The 24,557-nt window shown below is 44.7% G+C and overlaps 1 protein-coding gene across 6 annotated transcripts in view; it reads left to right on the top strand.

Annotated features, from left to right (window-relative positions):
- Nucleotides 1-24,557, top strand: part of Mgmt (O-6-methylguanine-DNA methyltransferase) — a 225,808-nt gene that overhangs the window by 25,381 nt on the left and 175,870 nt on the right. The window contains exon 2 of one of the 6 annotated variants that reach the window (XM_028780232.1): nt 7,731-7,843. The exons of 4 other annotated variants lie outside the window; for them this stretch is intronic. In XM_028780232.1, the coding sequence (XP_028636065.1) occupies nt 7,742-7,843 (102 nt within the window). In that variant the 5' untranslated portion in view covers nt 7,731-7,741. Of the gene's footprint in view, nt 1-7,730; nt 7,844-24,557 lie in introns of those variants that run through there. One more of the 6 variants, XM_028780234.1, reaches the window with a different exon arrangement.

The raw sequence follows: 24,557 nt of genomic DNA, 5'->3' as shown, positions 1-24,557 counted from the left end.
CTTCATAAACACTTATTTCCTATTTTATGTCGGTATCTGTAAGCCTTCCCTTCCAGCCTGGGCTCCAACCCATCGGTCATATTCTTGTACCTCTCACACATGGCAGCCTGGTCCTTGTTGGTCTGAGACTTGACTGAACTCATATGGATTGAGTCTCCTTAGCTTGACTCCTGAATACATTGGTTAGAGATGCTTTCTTGGTGTCCCTTAGGAGCATTGGGGTGCCTGCAGCCACTCAGGCAGCACTCAGCCACATCCTGGTCTGCTTCTCAGGTGCTATGAGGGGAGGCCCACACCCTGTGCCTGGATGCTATAACTGCAGCCATCACGTATCAGAGCCACACTGTTGCTCATTTCACTCCCTCTCCTCATCCCTCCTGGATTGTTCCTGCTTACTAGAGAGGTCAGCATGAATTTAGAAATTGTCATTCGTTCAATATCTGGTATATTAGAACCCCGTAATCCAGTTTTCTCAAAAAAGAAATGGGTTGATATACTTTTGCCTAAAGCTATCATAAGTCAAATATAGACAAAATCTTGAAGATTGAGAAAAGTAATTTTAAAATCAATTCCTAGGTAGGTTCAGGTCAGTCTCCACAGATCCAAATGCAAGTGGATGTCATCACCTGGGGCCTGGGGTCCCATTGTCACATCTTGGGGCCTCTGCTGCAACTCAGGCTTCATTTGCACAGCTTCCTGCAATGGCCTGTCAGAGCCAACTGCCCTCTCAGGGCCTGTAGGGACAAACTCTCCTGCTACACTTCTGGCCTCAGAAGCTCTGTACAGCTGTGGAGGAAGAGTCTACCACCACTTTTCTCATGCATTCTTCATGGTCCTAAAGCCAGAACCATGTGGAAGCCACTGCCGTTTTCAGCTGCCAGCTTGGGATGCAGACCTTGGGTCCTTAGAATCACACTGGCTGCAGCTTTTCTCTGCTTTTCTTTGTAGGAACTGAACAGCCTTAGCCTTTCCTTTCTTAAGCTGGGTGCTTAGCTGGGTGGGATCTTATCCTGAAGACACCCTTCCTTTGTTCTATAAAGAAGAATAAATAAGAATTGGGTGGGTCTCTCCTTAATGGGACTAATCTCCTTAACAATTGTAGCCTGTTCAGCTCAAGCCTTGCCTAGAGCATTAAGCTTGTCTTTGTTCTTTTTCTCTCTAAACTGTGCATCCTGTTTTTCTGCTCCCACTTGTTCTTTTTTACTGAAGACCTTCATGAGAGTGATTATTTGTAACCAGAGACCGGGTCAATATTAGACTGTCTTGAAATCTCCTCTGTCAAGTTTATCTTTAGGCAGACTCTTAGGAAAAGGATGGAAACCAGCCACATTCTTTGCCAAAATATGAGAATGCTCTGTAGCCCAGATGCTAGTTGTCGTGAACTATAATGGGGCAAGGGGGTGCCTGGTGGCCCCATACCAGGGTGTCTCCCTGAGAAATTACATCATACAACAGATCTGGTGTAAGGGGGTTTATTTGGGGAGGAGGGGAGTGAGGACATGGAGAAGGGGTAGAGGCAGATCAGTAGACCTCCTGGATCTCAGTTTCCCTTCATAAGTGCAGTGACATGGTTGGTTAGGGCTTTCTAAGGAGCATAATAGAGAAGAACCATGCTATGTATACAGAAGTAAAGTCTCACTGTGACGTCTGGGTGCTTGCTGTGTGACTAGTGCAAACTAGATTTTCAATTGTATTACCTTGTCATTTGGGGAGCCATGTGTAGGTAATAGTAGCTGTGTTGAGGAGTGTAACATATTTGGATTTGGGGTGTATCAGATGGTATTTGCTTATCCTTAGTTGGTTCAAATTCCAACCTCTGGGTTTCTGCACCATTTGTTCTCATCAAATCAGCTCTGAGCACCTGGAAGCCCTTTCTGTGCAATCGCAGGATCCCTGCTTTCCCCTCTGTTACCTCACTAGGAACTGTACCCCAGGACAGCACAGGGAGATGAAATTGCATCATAATACAGGCCGAAGGAGAACAGGGTGGGGAGAAAGACTATTTATGATGATAGTTTGTGTTACAAATACATAGAAATAAAATGAAGATGTCATAGACCCTGGGCATACGCTGCTATTTGTTTTTTTGGCTCCCCTTGAACTAGATTTTGTTTTTGGGTTTTTTGTTGTTGTTGCTGTTTTGTCAAAATAGTTTTAATGTTATGATCATGCTTTCCTTTTTTAGTTTGTAAATGAAACTGGTTTCTATGTAGTAGGAGGAAGGTGATTTCAAATCCAGAATCCAGGATCCTCTAAGTCTACGAAGGATTAAAGCAGTACCAGATGCTACCATTGACAAAGACTTTTCTTTGAGTCTTAAAATATCTGCTTTGTAAAACTGGGTTAAGTTATTTTAGAAACTATAAATGGTTGCTTGGTAATTAGGTGTTTGGTTTTATTTGTTAAATAGAGTGCTTATTAAAGTTCAGTGCTTTTTTTTTCTTTTCCCATGGAGCTGAAGCTTTTACAGGCTAAGTGGTAAGAGACAGCCTGCATGTTTCATCTGCTGGCCTTGACATATGTGGTTGATAGATGCACTCCCGAACTTTTGCATTTGTGCCTGCTTGTAGAGAAACAGAGCTCTCATCTCTCTTGATAGGCCTTACTCCAAAATTCTGCTCCCACTTATATAATCAGCCTTTCTCGGTGTCACACAGGCAGTTCGAGGAACAACGACTCGGGTATGCTCTCCCTGTCAAATGCATATGGAATTTGGCTTGTGGTGGGCTTATCTCTTCTCACCAGCTTCTTTCTTTACACATCTGAAATGACACCGGTGTGTAAGTTCCTGCAGAAATAGCCCTGTATTGGGTCAGCAGCAGAAGATGCCAGGCCATTCCCAGAGCGCCCAGAGGCCGGGGCTCCATGTCCTCCACAGTATCCAGTGGGCTGAGGATGATGGCTTTCAGCTGACAAGATTGATATGGCCGCAGGCTCTCCTGGGGTCCCCTGTGGGCTGGGAGTGGGCACTGCAGCCCTCCCCATGCACAGTTGTCTTCAGAGAAGCACAGCAGTGGGCAGCTTCTCATATTTGCTGTTTTGGGTCTGTGTTTTAATTTGTCCTTAATCTTTTTTAAATTAATTAATTAATTAATTATTTTTTTATTTATTCACTTTATATCCTGCTCACTGCCCCTCTCCCAGTCACTCCCTTCTACAATCCTTCCCCCTCCTCCTTCCCCTTTTCTTCTGAGTGGGCAGGGGTCTCCCTGAGTATCCCCCCAACCCTGGCACATCAAGTCTCTGTTGGGCTAGGTTCATCCTCTCCTACTGAGGCAGGACAAGGCAGCCCAGCTAGAACATGTCTCATGGTGTCCTCATTCTAAAAAGAAAACAGACTAGAGTCCGTTTTTGAGACCAAGCACTATGACACCCTGAAAACTATTTTAGGAACATTTAAGGAAGTCCCAACACTAGGAAATTTTTTTTTTTGTTTTTTGTTATAAGCCCGTGTTCTTGTGGTCTGCCTCTCCAAAGCTGATTGGCCTCCTGCCTCTCATCCCTGTACTCTCTGTTTGCCTTTTCCATAAGATCCAATAAAAATAAGTACATTTTAAAATTTATGAAAGTTTAATGAATGGCCAGCAAGAGGAGGACTACTTTCATAACAAGATTAATACCTGGACTCCAGGGACATAACATTTTAGTAAAATCAGAATTTGTGTAGCTATCCTCACAGTGCTTGCCACCGCTGGCTTCCTTATAAAAATGTCTAAATAAAATACTGGCTGCTGTCTCTGCTCGGGATTCCCATCTGCTCTACGTGCCCCGACCCAGAACCTGCTCAGGGTAGGCACAGCTGGGACAAAATCTCCTCAGGTTCTGTCCCCTGAGCTTGTACAGATGGACAGAATCTGATGAAGCTAGAGGGACAAACCATACCTGGTCTAGAGAAAGTATAGGTAACGCTGGGAGCTCTTCTAAATAGACACAAGCTTTACCTTTTCCTCTTAGTTAGTAAACTGTAAAAGGGGTCTTGCTGTATTTTTTTCATGAGAAGCCTTTTGGGGTGGGTGCTGTGGAGCAGATAATGGGATTGGTTTCTGAAGGTAATGGGGAGCTGCGTTTCTTGATCTAATTTATAATGAGATCTAAAGCTGCTGGCCAGCTGACACTAATCTTAATTTATGATCTGTTTAACCTTTTTATTTCCCAGCCACAGCCCACACCCCCAGCTCCACACAACCTGTTTTGGAAGCAATATGCAGGGTGATGGCTCTGCTTCCAGGGCCTCGGTGGCCCTTCCTGAGAGTTGATCCCAGCTCCATCCTCCATGCTGGATTGGTCCACAGTGAGAGGACTAGAGTAGCCTGCATTTTCTTTATCTGTCACATGTTCCCCTTTCTGCTATCGCACAGCCAGTCTCTGGGGTCAGAACGGATGCAGCATGTATGGACGACAATGGATTCTTTTTCCTTTATCTGTTCTCACTTTCTTCTTTCTCTTTTTATCTCAAGATAGTTTGGGGCTTTCAGGAACATTGTACCTGAGGCTCAGAAAGTCTTTAGATTTCTAGTTACTCTCTTCTCAGTATTACCATGGTCAGGCCTGAACAATTACTGCTGTGGTGACTGCTTTGTTTCCTCTCCTGTGATGGTTTCCCTTCCCCTCCCAGGGTCATGGGATTAGAAGGTGGAAGCATTGGAAAGATGATGAGGGTATGGAAGGATGATGATTAGAAATGAGGGTAGTGCCATGGAGTGGGTGGTGCTAATAAAATGGACTCAAGAGAGCTGGTTATTCCCTGAATGGTGTGAGGACTTGGTAAGTATGTGCCAGCTACAAGCCAGGATGTGAGTTTTTGCCAGACATCCCTTCTCCAAGTGTGATCTTAGACTTCGAGTGAATCTTTGTTATTTGTCTCTCTTCTGTATCTGAGGTATGTGTCTTAGCCTACTGAATGAGCTGAGGTGCCTGGCTTGTGCAGGTTCCCCTTTCTCAACCTGGACCACGCTGAAGAGCTCTAGTGGGTTTTTGTTTTGTTTTGTTTTTTTAGCTTAGCCTCACCAAGGTTATTAGTGTGTCCTATTAGAGTTTGTAGTTTGGATGTAGAGGTGCAGCTTGCTTACAGTATGCTCTGGGATGCCTCTCACAAAGTACATGTGTCTATCAGATGCTTACTGCTACTGGTCACCTTGAAACCTTAGGTAAGCAGAAACCTTGCATGCTTGTTTGCTTAAAAAATGTGTGTTAGGTTAGGTAGTGGTAGGGGGAAAGAGGTAGGTCTCTATGAGTTCAAAGCCAGCTTGTTCTACATAGTAAGTTCAGAGCAGCCAGGGGTACATGAGACCCTGTCTCAAAGACAAAACAAACCAAAACAACAAACTACTCAAACCAGACTTGAATATGTGTGTGACTGTATATGTATGTGTTTGTGTGTGTTGTATATGTATATGTGTGTACATGTGCTTGCAGATACATCTGCCTGTGTATATGCATGAGCTCAGGAGTTTATATCGGGAGTCTTCTATCCCTCTCTAAATTATTATTATTATTATTATTATTATTATTATTGTGACAGTGTCTCTTGATGAACCTGAAATTTACTGTTTTACCTAGATTGATTCACCAGCAAGCCCCTGGAATCTGCCTGTCCTTGTCCCCTAGCACTGGACTTAAGTTTTAAGCCACCACACCTTGCTCTTAACAGGGGTGTTGGGGATGCAAAGTCAGGTCCTTATGTTTATGCAGGAACACATTACCCACAGAGCAAGGGCTTTACCACACTGAGGCATAGCTGAAGCCCTCTAACTACTTTCCCCTTTCAATTAGTAAGTCACTGTTTCCCCTTGCTGCTTAATGAGTGTCTTTCGGGGAGACATTTTGAGACCATCTTAGTTTTCCCCAGGAGATCACCCAGTAATTTTGGCCACCATGACACCTCCTTCCTCCAGCAGTTACTGCTATAGGAAATGCTTCTATGTCTTCCTCTCCCTCTTCCTTTACTCATTGGAGATGTTCTAAAGGAAAGCCACACTCTCTTTTTCTACTCACTTAACAAACCATTTACCCAGTATGAGGCATGGACATTTACTTACAGCAGCTGATCCAGTGTCATCAGTCATTGTATTGTTACTCAAGTGATGTCTACTTTTTCCCTGGGGAGATTGGATCCTATATCTTTAGGATATACCCATCCTTTTCTAGGATTTTCATCTCTCAGGTACCACTGCTCACACTAGTTTATCTTCCTTTCTCTATTCCTGTCTTTGGTTCCTTTTGGTGGAGGTGTGCTGGCTGCTGCCGACACACTTGTACTCCTAGCCTTCCTCAGAAATGTGCATGCTCACTGCCCTGTGAGCATTTGTTTCTGCATCTGTCTCTGCATTCCTGGTAACCTCCACAGCTTCATCCCCATGCCTCTTTTTCTAATGCCCTTCCTGTCTGTCCTTCCTTCTGCAAGCGGGAAACCTGGCGCTGATGACCTTCAGTAGCAGCTTCTTTCAAATGATCAACAAATCACTGTCCTCTGGTCACTAGCTACAGATAGCCTTGCAGATAAAACTACTTTTGAAAGTGAGCATTTCCTGGGCACTTTGGGTGGAATGACTTCAATCTCCAAGACACCTCTGTTGACATTTAGACTAAACTAAGTAGAAAACAAAATCCTTCTGTTGTAAACTATAAACTTCATGGCGTGTTCCTAAGTAGATGTACCTGCTGGTGAGCTTCTCCCTTCTGTATCTACACAAACACATACTGCATGCAAAAGATGAAAATAAGGTGGCCTAAGTCCTGTGTTATTGTACTTGGAAAACTAATCGTTACTTTCCATTGCATTCTCTAAGTTAGAGCTTTTCTCTTCAGTTGTTTGATTTCCCTTTAATCCCCTCTAATGTGTAGAATTTGAGCCTTTTCACCTACCCAGGACTCATGGATTGTTTGCTCTCTTTGTCAGAAATAGAAATATTGAAGATGTATTAGATAACCGTAAACCTCTCTGAAGACCTGCCTGTTCCTTACTTGTCAGAAACTCTGTGCTTATGTCCGTGGCATTCACGGTGAGGCGTTTTCAAATGTTGTGTGGTCAGGTCAGTGTATAGCAAGTGGAAGCTTTCCCTGCAGCCTGGGGCTCTCGGAAGGTTTAACTCGGCTAAGTTTGCCAGCTGCAGAGTTCCGACCACTCGTCATCCACTGGATATTGCACATCAGTGGGAACACTCGTGAAATGACTAGATCTTGCTTCTGGAAACAGTTGAAAAATAATTTGGAGTTAATTGTCCTGAAAATTCACTTATAGTATATTAATAGGTTAGGTATTCCCTAATTCATTCTTTCTGAAGCATGGCTTCATTTTTCTTGCCCTCTTTTTTGGCACAAACCTTTTAAGAATGGGCCAATATTATAACTCTTGGGGCTGGAAAAAGGAGAAGGACTCCAGTTTTAGCATTTTAAAAATGCTTTGAACATGTTTTGAGCCGTGTGTGTGTGTGTGTGTGTGTGTGTGTGTGTGTGTGACGCTCATGCCATGCCATGGTGCATGTATGGAGGTCTGAGGATGGTTTTCAGGTGTCACTTCTTCTCCTTCTCCTTGGCTCCAGGCAGGCAGTGTCTTTTCTAGCGCTACTCTGTGGCACTGGGCTAGCTGGCTTGTAAGCTTCCAGGCAGTTTTCTTATTATAGGGGTCTAAAATCCACACCACTGCATCTGGTTTTATTATGTCAGTTCTAGGGCTCTGAACTCCGATTGCTATTCTTTGCTGCAAGTGTTTTACTTCTCTCTTCTCTCAGGGTTTTGAGACATGTGGGGACTGCCAGTGGCACATTTGCTCAAAAGAGTCCCCATTTTCCTACCTTGGAGTTGCTGGCCTTCCTACTCAGAGGGTGGTTCTTGGTGGAGTCTGGTAAGTTGTACTGGCCTCGGAGGCTGTCTGAGGGTGTCTGCAGGTAGCTGGGAAGCAGGGTGCTGAGGAGGCCTGCCCCATGTTGGAGTTCACTCTCGTGAGTTCATTATTGTAAGGACCAGTTTCATCAGTGCTCAATATGTTAGCTGTAGGATGCATTAGGCTTTGATGCTTACATTACCCAACTAGTTCACTGGCTCTGATTAACTTGGTTCCAAATACAATGACAGCTTGCACATCAATTGAGACCTAGTAGGCTTGCAGAGTATCTGGGTTATACATAGCTTCAGAAATAAACTAACAACACATTTGTATTTGTCCATTGACTTTGGGTCAGTTACATCCTGGTGGCCAAGTCCGAGATGGTACATAAAGGGACAACGTGTTAACCCTTGAGGCTGAATCCTTTATATACATCCTTTCTTGTTCTTCTCTGTTAGTAGAAGCTGGCTGGGGCAGTTTCTCATGCTTTCACTTGAAGCAGCCATGAGGTTTAGGGTATGATTCACACACTCATGGGCCCAGAGTTGCTGCCCCTTCTCAACCCTTGTTCCCAGACTTTTCTCAGATGTGTCTTGCCTCCAGTAGGAAACAGCTTCTTTGCTTTTTCTAGGTTGGAGTTTAGCCCATGTCTCTGCAAAGATGACTGTTACTAATTTCAAAGTGAGAACGTTTTCTTTTTTACTCCTTTGGGAACTGGAGGGTCTGTGCACCCTGGAGTTGGGTGCCTTGTAGGCATGTCCTCCTAGAACTTTACAGCATTATAAGATCTGTGACCACTTCATTGGGTCAGTGTGTCAGCTTTGTTTCCACAGTGCCTGTTCTGCTTTATCTGTCTCTTGGCTTTATTTGTTCCCCACTCACTGGGTTCTTCCCTTTCCGTTCCTTGGTTCTCATGTTTTGGTTTAGTGAACAGTCAGGGTTCTTCTGTGACTCACAGGCTAGCAAGTGACGATGTGCTGATGAAGTCCATGCTCACTACTCAAGTTCTGAGCATGCTCTACCTCCTCACTCACAGTGTTTAACTGGAGAGTAACTAGAGCTTCCCAGGACCACTGTCCAGGTTCACCCGAAAGGAAGGAAGCACTCACCTGTCTTCTCAGGCCTTTGAACTGTGATCTGATTCTAAGCTCTCTTCTACCCTTTTGTCATGTGATGACATGGAACTTAGTCTGTGATTCAAAGGTCCTGCTCTGGACGTCAGTCCGGAACCCCAGTAGCTTTGCATTGGCATTATTACTATGGAGGAGCCCAGTCTCTTCTATTCAGCCTGGAGTAGAGTGCTAACCAAAGTCCAGGCCCTGGAGTGCGCTGCTTTGACCTCGGCCACACACCTGCCATTCTGTGCTATGTTCCTGGATAAGACTCTTGACCACTCTGCTTGTTCTGCAGAGTCACTGATCTGGATCAGGTGAGATGTGAGAGGTAAGATAAGATAATACACAGAAAGCCTGGACCAAACACCAGCATGGTGTACAACCTGTCCCCAACCTCAGATGACTCAGTGCCACAAGGTTGCCTGCTTGTGGGTACAGAGGAGACAGAAAAGGAAACATTGGTTGTACAGTTATTACATCTTGCCTTATAAAAGTGAGTCACTGCAGGGTGTGGAGAGTGTGTGCCCGAAGCCTGGATTGTCACTCCTCCTTCCTAAGGGAATCTGCTTTTGAGGTCCCAGGGGAAGATGGGTGACCGAGAGGGGCCAGCCCCTGTAGCATAATTAACCTTGAGGGAAACACACATGGAGATTCAACTGTTACTGTTTTTATTTTATTTTGTCACTGTGTTTTGAGACAGCTCTTCTGTGTAGCCTGTCTGGCTTGCAATTTATCAAGTAGCCCAGGCTGGCCTTGAACTTGTGATGAACCATACAGGTGAACACTGAGTCCTAGTTTTTTCCCTTTACTCTTGTCTCCTACATGGAGTTCATTATTTTTCTAGCAATAACTTTGGTGTGAAAAAAATAGAGACCCAAATGTCAGGCCTTAGTCATTGTGTGTGTTGCCCAGTGTATGTCAGAGTCATGGCTGAGTTGAAGAACAGCCACTCCACAGAAGGCAGAAAATACATGCAGTTTAGAGATGCCAGTTTGTGTTTTGTGACTTTCCTCCACATTTCATTTGTATTTAGAACAGAGGTGGAGGATCTGAATAGAGATATTTGGAGTCACTGTGGAATCCTGTTTATGTCCACTGTCCAGTGTGTAGTCCCTGGGTTACAGTCTCACAGGAGAGCAGCTAGCCCACACTCCTTGGGGTTTTTTTTTTCTTTTATTATCCTCTGGCTTCTGTTTTTCAGGTGTGTAGCTATTTTAGTATTATGAAGAATGATGGATGAGGCAGGAAAGTCTCTCTGGAAGCACATGTGATATTCTGCAATGCACTTGGGGGTCAGCCGCACTTGACTGATGGATGCTTTATCTTATATCCCTGCCACTTCCCGAGATAAAGCTGCTGCTTTATCAGAGGTGCCAGCAGCTGTGATTTAGAATTTATAAACCTCCATCTCCAAATAATCGTTCTGATTACTTTCTGTCCGGGCAATAAAATGATAAAGGTAATTGCACACAAATGTGAGATAGCACCAAAATACAATAAAATTAACCTGAATTAGTGTGCCTTCTGGATGAGAAGTATCTATGAAATGTGGTGTAGCAATAAGAGAGAGCGATATTATGGCTGGAAGGTGAGTTAGTGCCTTAATGTAATATTCTTTGAAATATAAAAAGGGGCTTTCTGCAGAGGGTGAGTGTGCTTTGGAAATTAAGTTGAAGTGATTCTTATAATTGGCAGCAGTGATGCATTTTGAGGGTTTTGAGGATTTTAATATCTTTTATTGTGTTGTGTCTGGTTGCACTACCCTTCATTTAGAAGCTCTGGCTTCAGTTTTCCTGATACAAAAAAATAGAAGCAGTTGTAGAACTAGGATGGATAAGTGGGCTTGGGAGTTTCATTCTCTTCTATTGGCAGTATTTCTGGTCTGAATGTAATGGACCCTTCCATCCCACCCCATCCCAACTCCCTACCCCTTTTTTAAAAATTAACTTACTTAAACATCAAAGACTAACATTATAGTTAATAAAACAAAGTTTTAAGGAAGACTTTTGGAAGTGTGTTTTGTTCTCTGTCTTAGGATGTAAGCTAGAGAATTGCTTATAGTAGACAGATGGCTTTTGGTGGTATAACTCATTATTCCTTTTAAATTTTTTATATTGTCATTTAAAACTATTTTAGTTTTTTTTCTTTTGAGACAAGGTCTTACTATGTGGCTGGCTCTGAACTTGCTACATAGAATAGGATGGCCTCAAGCTCACAGAGATCCACCTACCTGTGCTTTCTAAGTGCTGGAATCCAGGGCATATAACACAGTGTCCAGCCTGAATAATATTTTTATTAACTCTGTTAATTTAGTACAATGTATTTTGATCTCTTATGTCTCCAGTTCCTTTCCTTCACTCTTCTGAGATTTGCCCCATCTCCTTCTCTCCCGACCCTGAGTCCTCTTCTTCTTTTTAAATAACTCATCCACTCCAAATGCAATACCCCATTTTCATAATGTTGTGTTTTATGACCTTTGCTTCACACCCCTGAAAATGACATTCATGTGCCACTTAGTGAGAAGCTTAAAGGAAGGAAAGGAGGGTGGTTATTGTAATTCTGGAGTAGGAGAGTTTGGGCAGTATTTCCCACAAGCTTGGGTATTTCAATACTTGGTCCCCAGTTGGTTGCACTGTTTGGGGAGTTTTAGGAGGTGAAGTCTTGCTAGGAAAAGTGTATCACTAGAGTTAGGGTTTGAGATTAAAAGCCTCTAGTCATCTCCAGTTTGTACTCTGCTTTCTGTGCCTGAAAAATGTGAACTCTCAGCTCTGTGTCTGTTATCATGCCTGCCACTTGTGCTATGCCTCCGACCATGATGGACCCTTAGCACACTGGAACCATAAGCCAGAGTAACCTCTTTCTTGTTTAAGTATCCTAGTCAAAATGTTTTATCATAGTAACAGATCAGCAATTAACCCACATTCATGGCTTCTTTCTTGGAAAATCTTGTGAATGAAAGCAATGAAGCCAAGTGTGACTGACTATGTTTTAGGTGGAACTATGCTTTGGGTTCTGGTTGACTTTAGAGTGGAATGTGTTGCAGGCATTAAAAGGTAACAACTCACAGTTTACTGGTGGTTCACACCCTTAATCCCAGCGCTCAAGAGGCAGAGGCAGAGGCAGAGGCAGAGGCAGGTGGATCTCTGTGAGTTGGAGACCAGACTGGTCTACAAAATGAGTTCCAGGACAGCCAGGGCTGTTTAGTGAGAACTGGTCTTGAAACAAAACAAAACAAAACAACTCCCCCTATCCCCCCCCCAAAAAAAATTCAAGATGACCTTCTAGACACAAATCTTCTTCCATATTCCAGAACATTCTGATTCCTATCATTTACATGGCAATCAATGGCTCCCACAATCTTTAGAACTATCAGAGAGTCCCCCAGATTTCTGATAATCCGGTTGAGGACTCTGGAGCTGCCACACCAGCCATGCTGAGACCAGATCAGCATTTGCTCTCTAGATGCTCCCTTGATGAGTTGGCAGCCATTGCAGCTGCCCACAGAGGGCCCTAGAGGTCAACCTAAAGTTGCCTGAGCTGGGTTCCCTGCATTCTAAGCCACACTCTGAGCTCACCTCCAGCCCTGTCTGTTTCTTTAGAATTTGTTTAGTGTTACTTTTTGTCTGTAGATGATAAACCCAAACATCAAGTCTCTAGGTCTGCACTATGCTTGTTCTTGCTCATGGTATCTTGCTTCCGAGTGTTTCTAGCTCCTTTATTATACTGGATATTGTATTTGGATAATCATTCATTTTTATAAGTATAGCAAGAAATGTGACTGTCCCAGACTAGCTGTTCTTTCAGTGTACCTCTGAGCACCCAACCCCGTTGGATTTCATGAAATACCCAGAAGGCTTAGCAAAGTGTGCCCACCTCATTGTTGTGCCTTAGTTCCTGTTGTCTCCGTTTGCAGAGTCTCTTCAGGAGACTAATGGTTCCCAGATGGCCTAGATTTGTTTTCATTGGGGATGTTTTAGCTATACTGTTTGAGGGATTGCTTTTGACATTCAGTGGGTAGAGGCCAGGATGCCAGTAAACACCAACTATGCATAAGACAACTTGCCTCACCCCTCAGCTTGGGCAGAAAATCATCTGGTCCCAGATGTCAGCAAGCTATGATTGAAACCATTCATTCTGTATGTGTTCAAGGCTCAGTGTCCCCCTGACCCATTCCCACCTCTGTCTCCTTGCCTGTCCTGCTTTGTCAGCTGCAACACACCTTCACAGGAAGGATTTTTCTAGGGCCATCTTTGATTCATCTTTCTTCTGCCCCCTTGTTCCCCCGCAAAAGAGTTTTACAGTCTTGTGGCTTTTTTGAAAATTCTGCCTCTCATTCCTTTTTAGCTACTTAGGTCAGGTTAAATAAGCATCCAGTGGGTCTCAGAGCTCCTGTTGATCACTGAAGTCTCACATAGCCTTTATTCTCCTGATTAGCCCTCTGACTGCCTTAGACTTGCTGCCAGACCCTAGCCAGCCCTGGCAGTTTCTCTTGCTCTGTCTCCATGAGTCGAGTCCTTGCAGAACTGTGTGGTCCCTGGTTTGCTTTTTGCTTTTATTGTTTGTTCTTTTACTTTTCTCTTATCTACCTTCTCTTAAACTCAAATCATTGTTGAACCACCGCCACTCCCCCACGGTTGTTGGTCTTTGAGTTTGGATATCGAGTTTTCCTGTGTAATCTTCTTGAAACATGTTTCTTTGGACCTTTAATGGGCGATTCAGTAGTAGATGAGATGGTAACTACTAAAGCCATCTCAGCATGTGCTGATGAGCATCCTCTCACAAGGACCTGGATAGGACTCCATTCTCCTCTCTGCTATTCAGTGGCCATGTGGCCATGCCTCTGCTGTTTGGGATCTCCAAGCATCTATAATCTCTCTAAAATATGTATTCTAAATACTGTAATGCTTGGTGGTTTACGGTGGAGAACTAGGTGAAACTGAGGATTAGGCAAGACAGAGCCTGAGAAGAGACTTGGGAGGAAAAGATGGAAAGAGCCAGTGAGGACATGGAGTTGGGGGGCAGAGGACAGGAGGGTACATGGGGAGGGGAAGAGCCAGTATGGACAGGTGAGATGGGTCTTGGTTATCGTAGAGCTATGAATATGGTTATCAGGCAGGCAACCATATTTGTTCTCATCCATTACTACATGGTTTAATTTCTTATAGGCAGAGGGTATCATACTTGGTTTTGTTTTCCATCCTGCTAGTGTTGATTTAACTTATCCTCTCCAGTCAGTGTAAAGTCAGGCATCATGTCTATGGATGAAGGTAACTAGAAGCATCAGGTCTTGTTTTGTGGCTGGGCCACAGTGTTTTTAGTCAGGTTCTGGGCTGCATGGAATATCGCAATCTCAAACTACTCTGAAGTTGGTTACTGAGCCTGGGCCTGGATCCTGGGGGGAAAAAAGAAAGAAAAGGGAGGAAAGAAGGAAGGAAGGAAGGAAGGAAGGAAGGAAGGAAGGAAGGAAGGAAGGAAGGAAGGAAGGAAAGAAGGAAGGAAGGAAGGAAGGAAGGAAAAGAAAAGGCAAGGCCCTGATGGAGGAAACCAATTTTGTTGTCTGAAGTTGGGGTTGGGGGGGCAGTCCTGCTGAGCTGAGAATGTGGGCATATACATGAAACTTTCCAGTTTTTCAGTAACAAGAAAGTCTTATGTTCTGGTACCAGGGGAAGAGAGTCCTGTGAGTGGGCCCAGGATGGGGATTTATGACCTGAGCTGTTGGAAGCAGGCTCACAGAGCCTCTGGTGAGTGGGCCAAAATGACAAATGGTTTTTGTGCAACTCTTTATTGTCCAGCCTCACACTGTATTTCTTTACGCACTGCTGTGTTTGCTAGTGCTCTGATTGTGTTAGTTTCCTGTGAGATGGAGAAACCTTTCAGTTCCCCCAAATAAATATGGATCTGCTTTCAATACATTTTATCTATGAAACCTGAGGAGCCGGGAAACATTCTAAAGCTCTTCTTTACATTCTTACTGTGTTTTAGGGTTTGAATTGAGATGAAGCATTTACTAGGTCACTAGATTCGGGGTGGGATATTAAGTCCTTTGCAGGGTCAGAGTGCCTTCTAGAAGTTGTATGAAGTATTTGTTTTTTTAGAAGTCTTCTCTCACTAAGACTGCCTTCTCATAGGCGGAATGTCTAGGTTTTATTCTGATTCTGTCTGCACCAGAGCTGTGGGTGGTAATAGATTCTCCTGGCAAAATGCCATGGGGTTGGGTCTCAGATTTTCAGTGAAGAAGGTGTGATATTAGTATTGACTGTCAACTAGACAGGATCTAGAACCATCTGTGAGACACACTGCTGGGTATGTGTGTGAGATTTTCCAGATTATATTGGTTAAGGTGGCAGCCTGTGTGTGTGTGTGTGCGTGTGTCATCTTCCTTATGGGATGAAGTCCCAGACTGAATAAAGAGAGGTGAGTGTCCTGCTTGTGGATACAGTATGACCTGGTGTGTCAAGTTCCTGCCAACATACTTCCCCACCATGACTGACTGCGCCACTTCAAACTGTGAGCCAAAATAAACACAGCCTTCCTTAAGTCACCCCTGTCAAGTCTCACAGCAATGGGGAAAACAACTAGTTCAAAAGAATCTTCCAAGTGACTCTCACAGCCATGTCCTCTTCGGCTTTCAGAAACGGCAGAGCAGCAGGCAGCAGCCCCGTGCATGGTATGATAGTTGGCTTTAGATAACAAATTTCCTTTACTTAGAATCACTTGAGTGGGGAGCTACACTTGAAGAGTTGTCCTGATTGGTTATTGATGTGGAAGGACTCATTCTGCCGTGGTGTGTTGGGTGGGAGTGCTCTCCTTTGCATAGGTGAGTCTGGGCTTCGTGAGAAAGCTAGCTGAGCAAGCTGGAGAATACCTGTATGTTTCAGTTCGTGCCCTGACTTCCCACAGCTGATGGACTTTGACCTGGATGTGTAAGCCAAATAAACTTTTCATGCCCCAGGTTGCTTCTGGTCCTGGTGTTTATCACAGCAGCAGGATACAATTCTGGTAGACTAAACCATGTGGTAACTGTAGATTCCTGTGTAGTGGCTGGGCCCAAGGGGCAGTGAGTATAGGCTGGCAGGTGGAGGAAGGCAGGGAGCACGATACAAGAAAGGAAGTCAGTGACAGTCACCTATCAGGTGACCTTCAGGCAAAACTCTGATGTGTGGGAGGTGAGGATCAGGTTTGGGGCTCTCAGAGGGGCAGGTCACTTATGTCAGAATGAATGGTAGCAGCTTCTCAGTGTGCTTCTGTCATGAAGATAGAATCTGGATACTTCTTACTTATGTGAACAAAGTAATCGCTAAAATAAAACCATTTGGGCAATTATTTCCAAAAAGCAGGTCTGAGGGGTTAGAGCCTGAGGCAGTTGTGCAAGTTTACTTGTGTGAAGCCACGAGTTCTTGTCTGTCATTTGGCTTTACAAGGCTACTGTTTATTTTTTTCTTGTTGTGTTGAAGTTTTTTGCTTTCCTGTATGAGATGTTTATTACTGCTACACAAAAGTGTCTGGAATAGGTATCGCTTTAAGCTATGGGATAAGGTTCCCTCTCTCGATGGTTTAATTTTTATTGCGTTCCCACAGTGTGCTGCCATTGTTCACATGACACTCATGGCAGTGTCTGCCCCCAGAGACCATACTCAAAATTGCATCTGCCCACACTCCTGCGCACAGTGTACCTTGGCTACCGCTTCATTGGGCCTCTCTCTTTTTGTTTGCCTGGCACATTAATGTTGCCTTGCCCCTCCTGTACTGCATCTGTTGACGTTTTCTTTTAATCAAAGGAGAAAGCAGGGCGCCATGATGGCAGCTAGCTCTTTTAGTTCCAGGTTGGTTAGGGTAGACCCACTCTTCTCCTGAAATCCTGTGAGTGATGTCAGCATATCCTGTTTCTCTCCCACTCTGCACAACACACATCTCAGGGAGTGCGCTGGACCTGGTGTGTGGGAGCATGGACAGTGTGGGAGGGAATCTCATTTGAGCCTTCTTCCTTTGCCTACACTCAGGAGCAGGAGAAGGTGTGTGGGAAGGTGGAGGAAGTCCATTACTGCGCCATTGTGGTGTTCTGTGGCAGAGTTTTGTCCTGCCACAGAACACCTGTGAGATGGTGCATGCAAATGGCCTTCAGAGAAGCTCTGTGGCTTATGAAAAGCATAGGCTAGTGGGTAGTTCTTAGGGAAATTACATGTGGTTATTGAGATTTGGGGAGTATGATAGACAGAACTGAAAAAAGCATCTCCAACAAGTGTCTGTTCCTAACAGTTCTGTCTACTTCAGCCAGAGGCAAAAGCACCCACTCCTTGGTAGTTAACCCAAGTGTGCCATGTCTATGTGAACGGATGGTCTTCAGCCTTAAATATTAGAGTCAGACATTACAGCATGGGTGAACCCAGGAGATATCCTGCTTAGTGAAAAAGCCAGACATAAAAGGCATGTGTTTGCTATAAGAGTCCTCTTACATGAGGCTCCCAGTGCATGCGAAGTTAGAGAGTTGGGATGGTGGTTCCCAGGGCTAGGAGCTGCCTGTTGTGTCAAGGAAATATGGCATCTCCTGGAGGTGATGAACAAGTTTGGAGCATGGACATATGATGACCATATGTGCTGAGTTTGTTTAATACTCCTGAATTAGTGTATGTACAAAATGGTTAGCGTGTGTGTGTGTGCGCGCTGATTTTGTCATGATAAAATTTGTATTTCCTATCTTGAAGTTGCAGACATGTCCAGGAAATTGTATCTAATGGACATTATGGTTAGCACCTGTCAGGTACCATGGAAGTCTCTTGGACAGGGTAGGTGGATGAACCCCTACTTCATCCCTGGAGTGGATGCTCTGTGAGGGCATAGTCCTTCCTCCAGGAGGGTACAGTGGGGTGGGGGGGAGTCTGTGAGGGCAGGAATTCCCTTCAGGGTATGAGGGTCTGTAAGGGCAGCCATCCCCTGGAGGTGGGGATCCATGAGGACAGGTATCTCCTGGAAGACACTGGGACTCCCTGAGGTCAGGGGTCCCCTACAGGGCACTGGGGACAGAACCCTCAGTAGCTATTTCTCTAAGGTATCCTAGTTTAGTGTATGGAGACAACGGGGGTTGAAAAGTCTCTCCTTTGTAAAGGTATGCTCAAATGACTGTAAATGTTGGCGTGCTGAATAGCACGTGGGCTTTTGTCACTCTCCCCCCAGATAAGATGGAGAGCATGTTCTGCCTTCCCCGTGCCTTTATGCCCTGCTGCAGCTGATGTGCCAGGGCCCTCTGTATAGTTATTGGGGGGGGGGGATACAGGATAGTGGTTTAAAGAAGCAGGCAGCTACAAACCCTTTTTATCACTGAAGTCTGGATTCTTCTCATTCACGTTATCCTTGAAATTGGCACTGCAAGTCTGTGAGGTTTTCTGTCAGTGAATTGTTTGAAGGATTTCTACCTTCACAGAAATAGAAATATTGTTAAATTTAGCCATACCACCTCAAAGTTGTACATTTTTGTTAGCTTTTGAAATATACTATTGAGGTTTCCTTCATGATAGTGAGGATAGGTTAGTGTGAGGGAGAAGTAATTACATTACTCAATTATGTGAACCAAGACGGGGTATAGCTTACAGATAATTTTGTAATAATCCCTATTTCCAAGAAAAAATATTTGCACAATATTTTAGTCATTGTGTCATTTGCCAATAAATCAGTTACAGGTTGGTCTCTGTTTTTATTACTACGTAGATTCTGCGTATAGATATGGGTTTTACGCATACCTTTCTCACATAAATAGCAAATATCTTAAATCAAATAACTTTAGAGAACACAGTGATTTTTCTACATTAAACATCATTTTTTTCCATTTAAAGCCCTAAACCCCCTCCTCATCTAATCTTTTAGCTCCATTCTGTTTGCTGACGACGTGTATGTCAGTCTGAGTGTTGGGGTCCCCCTGGGTTCAGATGTTAAAAGAGAACATCTAAAGTGACAGATTTGATGTGGGGTCTTTGGGAGGTGATGGGCTACAAACTGCTGCCCTCAGGAAGGGGGTTAGTGCACATATGAAAGAATCCCTAAAGAAGATCTCCTTCTCACATGTGAGGGCACAGTGAAAAAGGGCAGGAATGAAAATGGGCCCTCGACAGTCCTCAAGTCCCCAGGCTTGCAGATCCTTAACTCTGGGCTTGATCCTGGACTGCCCCCTCCAGAAGCTGGAGAAAAGCTTGGTACATTATGAGCTTCGTTCCCTGGGATTTTTTTTTTTTTAAAGGACACAGAGAGTGGCCCATCCCACTCAAAGATAGCTAGATGCACAAACTTTCCTGAGTCTGGTCAGCTCTTGACTTGGACTTTTACTTAGCAGTCTACCAAAGCCTGAGAAAGGACTGGGATTGGTTTCTCTCTGTCTTTTGGCTTCCTGTAGTGGCTGAGGGACAGAAAGGACAGTTCAGGACAGAGTCGTAGAAGGGATTTAGGAAGATACGCTGTGTATATTGGGTAGCAGACTCACTGGCAGAAAGTCTGTGATTGGTTACTCCACGAGGAGGGCTTCTGGATGCCTTCTCATTCTCGCCTCGTCGCTCCCTACAGTATCCCTGTTACTGGAGGAAATGTACTACATATGCTCAGGGTGATCAGACAGGCCATTCTGAGCTCAAAAATCTTCTGAGGCCTGGCTTAGTCTTGTTTCTGTCCATGCCTAGATGTCCACTGTTACTCTAGGTAAATGCACTTTTCCATACAGCTGAGGTCTGTTCACTGAATAAAATCTTCAAGTTTTCCAGCCTTCAAACAGGATGGATTATGTCGTTGTCACCTGTAGAGAGAATGAAACCCTAAGAGAGTTGTAGTTGGTGTGTGGTTCTGGAACATTTATTTATTGCCTATTGTTTTGGGAGATATCTAACCTCTTGGTAATCTTAATTGGGGAGACCCAAATAGAAGGACACTCTTGATGGCTGTGGGTGGGTTTGTGACAGGCCACACTGGATGCCCCTGTGAGTGTTAGGAACATATAAGTTGCGTTTGGTTACGCATCCAGTGTCCATGATATGGCTTCATATTCTGTGATGGTGGAAACCCAACATTTCTTGTCCTGTGACATGTACCTTCTTTTTCTGACAGCTCTTTTCCCCACATATGTTCTATTTTATGCAAGAAATCTCAAAATACTTTATAAATTTTAACATATTAAATACACATGGAAAAATGCTAAGGGTTTTATATGTATCTCTTTGTATAAGATCTGTTTGCATGGTGGTGACTCATACTTTGGTGAGGGTTAACACTCTGCACAGGTTTCTTAGCAGTGAGAAGGACTATGGTTTTTCTTTCTGTCCACCAAGGATTGTCTAGAGCACCTCACCGGAGGCCTGTTGACTGATGGGTCACTTCAGGAACCCAAGAACCCATGCTATGATGTCATTTCTCTGTAAACCCTGAACTACAATAAATTGCATTTAACGGTTGTAATTAAGATTTTAGACTGTGAAGCTGTCTGAGAGAGGAAGGACCTGTCTCTTTCTCTAGAGAAGAAATTAATTGTTAGAGTGTATGGTCTTTGAAGAATTTACTGTAAGATAAAAGAGTGGGGTTTTATTCTTGCATTTATTAGTGTTTAATCAAACAGAAAGTGCACGTTCAGTGTGGGAATCTTGGCTTCAGTGGCAGGATTAGACTGAATTATTGTTTAAAGAGCAAAAGGTATGGAATTATATGTTCAAGTTATCAAACCACTGATAGGCTCTGGGTATAATGTAACTAATTTAGAACATAAAATCCCTGGCTGTGTGACTGGAGCCTTGGGTTAATCGCTTGGCAGTGAGTGTGTTTCTGAAGCAGGATGGACTTAGGGCAGGGTGGTGGCTATCCCTCAAAGACTGAGGTGGGCCTGTCAAGGCCTAGTATGGTCATAGCCACTGAGAATGTCTAGAAACCAGTCTCTTCCATTTAGGATCCCAAGTCATAAATTATTTTAGGTTCTACTCCCAGAATCCTCTGCTATAGAACCATTGAGAAGTTAGTTTTTAAGGGCAAGGGGGACTTAATTCTACTAATAATACTGGCTCATGTACTAGGGATGTGGGTGGCATCCAGTGGCTTTGCATCAGGGACATCAGATCTTTCCACCAGGAATGGAGGAAATTCAGGAAGGTTTAGTGATTTTGTTGATGGTTAGCATGCAGTTCACTCACCATTAGTGGGAGGGAGAGAGGGATAGGAGATGCCTCACGGGCAGCCGTTTTTTGAGAACTGGGGTCTGTATATAAGAGAAGCCTGCCACTGAACTCTGTGACCTGAGTGGTAATTTGCTTTGGTGAGTTGGGAGAGAGAGGAGCTAGCTAGTGGCTTGGACTGCTCAGACATGGGCAGGCCTTATGTGCTGGACTGAGGTCCTTGGACTGAATACTAACAGGACCATATACCCTGGATATTCCTAGGTTGTGGGAGAGGTCCTTGCCTAGAGTCTATGGAAGGCATGACTAAGTGGCGCAAGAATCGTCTAAACACAGTAGAAGAGGGCAGAGGTCCCTGAAGGTATGGCTTCAGACAATATATCAAGTTTGGTCAGACCTTCATGGCCTAAAGGACTTACTGGTTTTATAGAACTTGGGAGTGCTGGGGAGTGGGCATCTAGCAGAGGTTGCAGAAGGGAGAGGAAGGTTGCCAAGTGACTTCTAGTACCCCCCATATCAGACATCAGAAGTTATCTGCAAGGCTCCCCAAAGCTGTGCTCCTATGCACAGCAGGCATCTTCCATCTTGGCATACTGCTGGAGATGGACCAGTAAAGGCCGTGGAGGGTACTGCTATGAACACAGTCTAACAGTGTTGCTGTTCGAGGGAGCCCACGCCAACGTGTTGGTTATTGAGCATGAGCTATACATTCTAGTGGGTCCCCAGTTCTAGCTGACTCCATTGATGAGTCACTTGACTCAGAGCCCCATGTTATTCATAGAACCCAACCTGCACACATGGAAGCAGCCAGGCATGTCATAATATGTGACTTTGTCCATAAGGGCTCTCCTGGACATGGCTGATTTTAACCAGCCTTGTTGCTCATCTGAGGGTAGAGAGTGTGTTCTCCATGCCACAACTCAATCAAAACTTCCCAGTGATGAGGAGGCAGAGACTCCTCCTCCCTGTATGGGACAGGACTCCCCGGCTTTGGTATCTTCCTAATTGGGAAAGGTCATGTCTCCTTCAGACCTCACTCGCCCCCCCTCCCCTCTGTATTTCCTAAGCAGTCATTAGCTTCCTGGCTGGCAAGGCTCTGTAGGATGGGAACTTTGTGCTGTGACACATTTAAGCTGAAGCTTTCCGAGTCATGGCAACTGTAAGAGCTGACACTTCATGTTGAGCACCAGCCTGCCACCCCTTTTCCTCCTGACAGGCTGTCACACATAGCTCTGTCGTTAGTGGGACCTGAAGTGCTAGAAGTTTTCCAGCCCACAAGGAATGTGCTGTTGGCAGCAAGAGACGTGTGGCCACACGGGGGTGACCCTGGGTGCACACTATCCCAGCAGACCAACCAGCCAGGGAGCCTCCTGTCATTCCCACGAGAGGCTTCATGTTATCGTGGGGGCTTAGTGTAGCAGGCTCTAGGAGGAGTAATTTAAAATGAAGGAAACTTAGGTATTTTCTCATTTTCACAGCAAACTGAAAGTGAGCCATTCTTGATCAGAGCGGAAATTCAGAGTGTTAAAACGAGACGTGGGAATGCTTTGGGATTTGGGTGTCTTGGGCTTTGTGCAAGCTGTTCCCGAGTTCCTTTGTGGATCTTCTTGCTCGTACTGGCCAGGTGCCTGGGGAGACAGGGCTTCACGGGTCCCATACGGTTTAGATGCCCTCTCCTGTGGAGTCTGATTCTATCCTGAGCTGTCAGGGTGTGGATTTCTTCCTTCTGATTTGTTCTTTTACCCCAGGAAAAGGGACATTTTGTTTTAAAGCACTGCAGTCCTGCTGGCTTGGGAGGACCATGAGAGGAAGAGTTGGGGAGGATTTGCTGAGCAGGATTCCAGATGGCATCTAGGAACCAGGAGTGTCTGAGCTCCACAGTACTGGGTGACAGGGTGGAGTGCCTGTGGCAGGACTCCTTACCTCAGACCTGCCTGTGCTTTGGAGGGAGTGGAAACATAGATCTCCCCAGCCTAGCTGTCTTTCAGGACCTGTTAAGTGAGGAGAGAAGTATCAGCAGGGCATCCTGCTGAACCTGGCACACCCTTTGAGCCTTGAGTGTAGCAAAGACAGATCAGTGGGAGTTTCAAAAGCTAAAATGTGGTTGGCCATCAGTCATCCTTCCTGGTCTGTTGTAGGGAAACCTAGCATCATCAAGGTTCAAACCAGAGATTTCTGGGTCCTTTTCTTTCTTGAGGTCCAATCTCAGTCACAAACCCTTTACAAGACTGGTGGCTCCAGAGCCCAGAGTACTGGAAGGAGGGGCATCTGGCTTGCTCAGGCTGGATTGCTCTTCCTACTTGAAAGTCCTTGGTAGACTGTGCCTCACTGCCTAGGCCTGAGGCCCCTGTCACACTGACCTGAGGAGCCTGAAGGAAGAGGGTACCAGCAGCCTATTACTTAGCATCATTTAGATACAGAGTTCCCCTCTGCATTCTGAGTTTCTTGCTGGAGGTCTGAGTTTCATTGTTCTTTGTAATCTGGCTTCCTTTTTGCATATGTTGATTGGGCCATCAGCTGGCAGAGCAGCAGTGTGGGGTGTGTTTTGTTTAATGATAGTGACTGCTTCACTGTGGATTTCAGCTTCTGGCTTCAGGAAATCACTTTAATACACAGGGTCTGAGAACAGAACTTTCCCCACCATTTTTTTTTTCTTGTTTAATTTCTAGTTTATTGTTTTTAAGTTTTAAACTGGGTTATTGAAACCGAATCCTACCAGTTTCATTGTATGTATTAGGTATCGTAATTTTTAAAATTAATTTATCTATTTATTTACATCCCAAATTAATTATTTACACCCCCCCTCCCAGTCCTCCCTCACAGAGTCCTCCTCTGAGAGGACAGGCCCTCCTTTATCTCCCCACCCTGGCACATCAGGTCTCTGCAGGGTTAGATGCGTCCTCTTCCATTGAAGCCAGACAAGACAGCCCGATGTGCTGGGGGCCTCAGTCCCTGTCATTTTTTGAAGGTGATGAGCTAAGCAGAAAGAGTTGACCTAAAGCATCCAGGAACTAGGTCTGAGGCTGCCTAAAGCAAGTCTGCTATTTTACCATTAAAAATGTGATTTTTCCAGCTATTTGTAGTGGCACACATCTTGAGAGGCAGATGGATCTGTGTGAGTTCAAGGCCAGCCTCCTCTACATAGTGAGTTCTGGGATAGCCATGGCTACAGAAATATTCCTTGTGTTTGGTATAGAAATGCCTCTTCTATGGAAGTAACAAAGTAGAAGATAGAGAGCGCTTAGCCCATGATTATGACTCTGTAGCCTCGCCATGTCTGAGTTCATAGGGCAGCTTGTCACAGAAACTCTGTGTCCTCCAGGAGGGTCACCAGGTGCAGAACCTCTTGGGTAACCACCTAAGGAAATAGTGTGTACTGAAGAGCCTCCAACAAGATGCCCTTCTGGGCTGGGTTCTGTGCTCAGGTTCTAGTACACACACACACACACACACACACACACACACACACACACACACACACAC

The sequence above is a fragment of the Grammomys surdaster genome, unplaced genomic scaffold, assembly GCF_004785775.1.
Source record: "Grammomys surdaster isolate TR1022 unplaced genomic scaffold, NIH_TR_1.0 366, whole genome shotgun sequence".
In the NCBI taxonomy this organism is placed as follows: Eukaryota; Metazoa; Chordata; class Mammalia; order Rodentia; family Muridae; genus Grammomys; species Grammomys surdaster.
The sequence above is the reverse complement of the archived record's forward strand: the minus strand, read 5'-3'. Positions and strand labels throughout refer to the sequence as shown.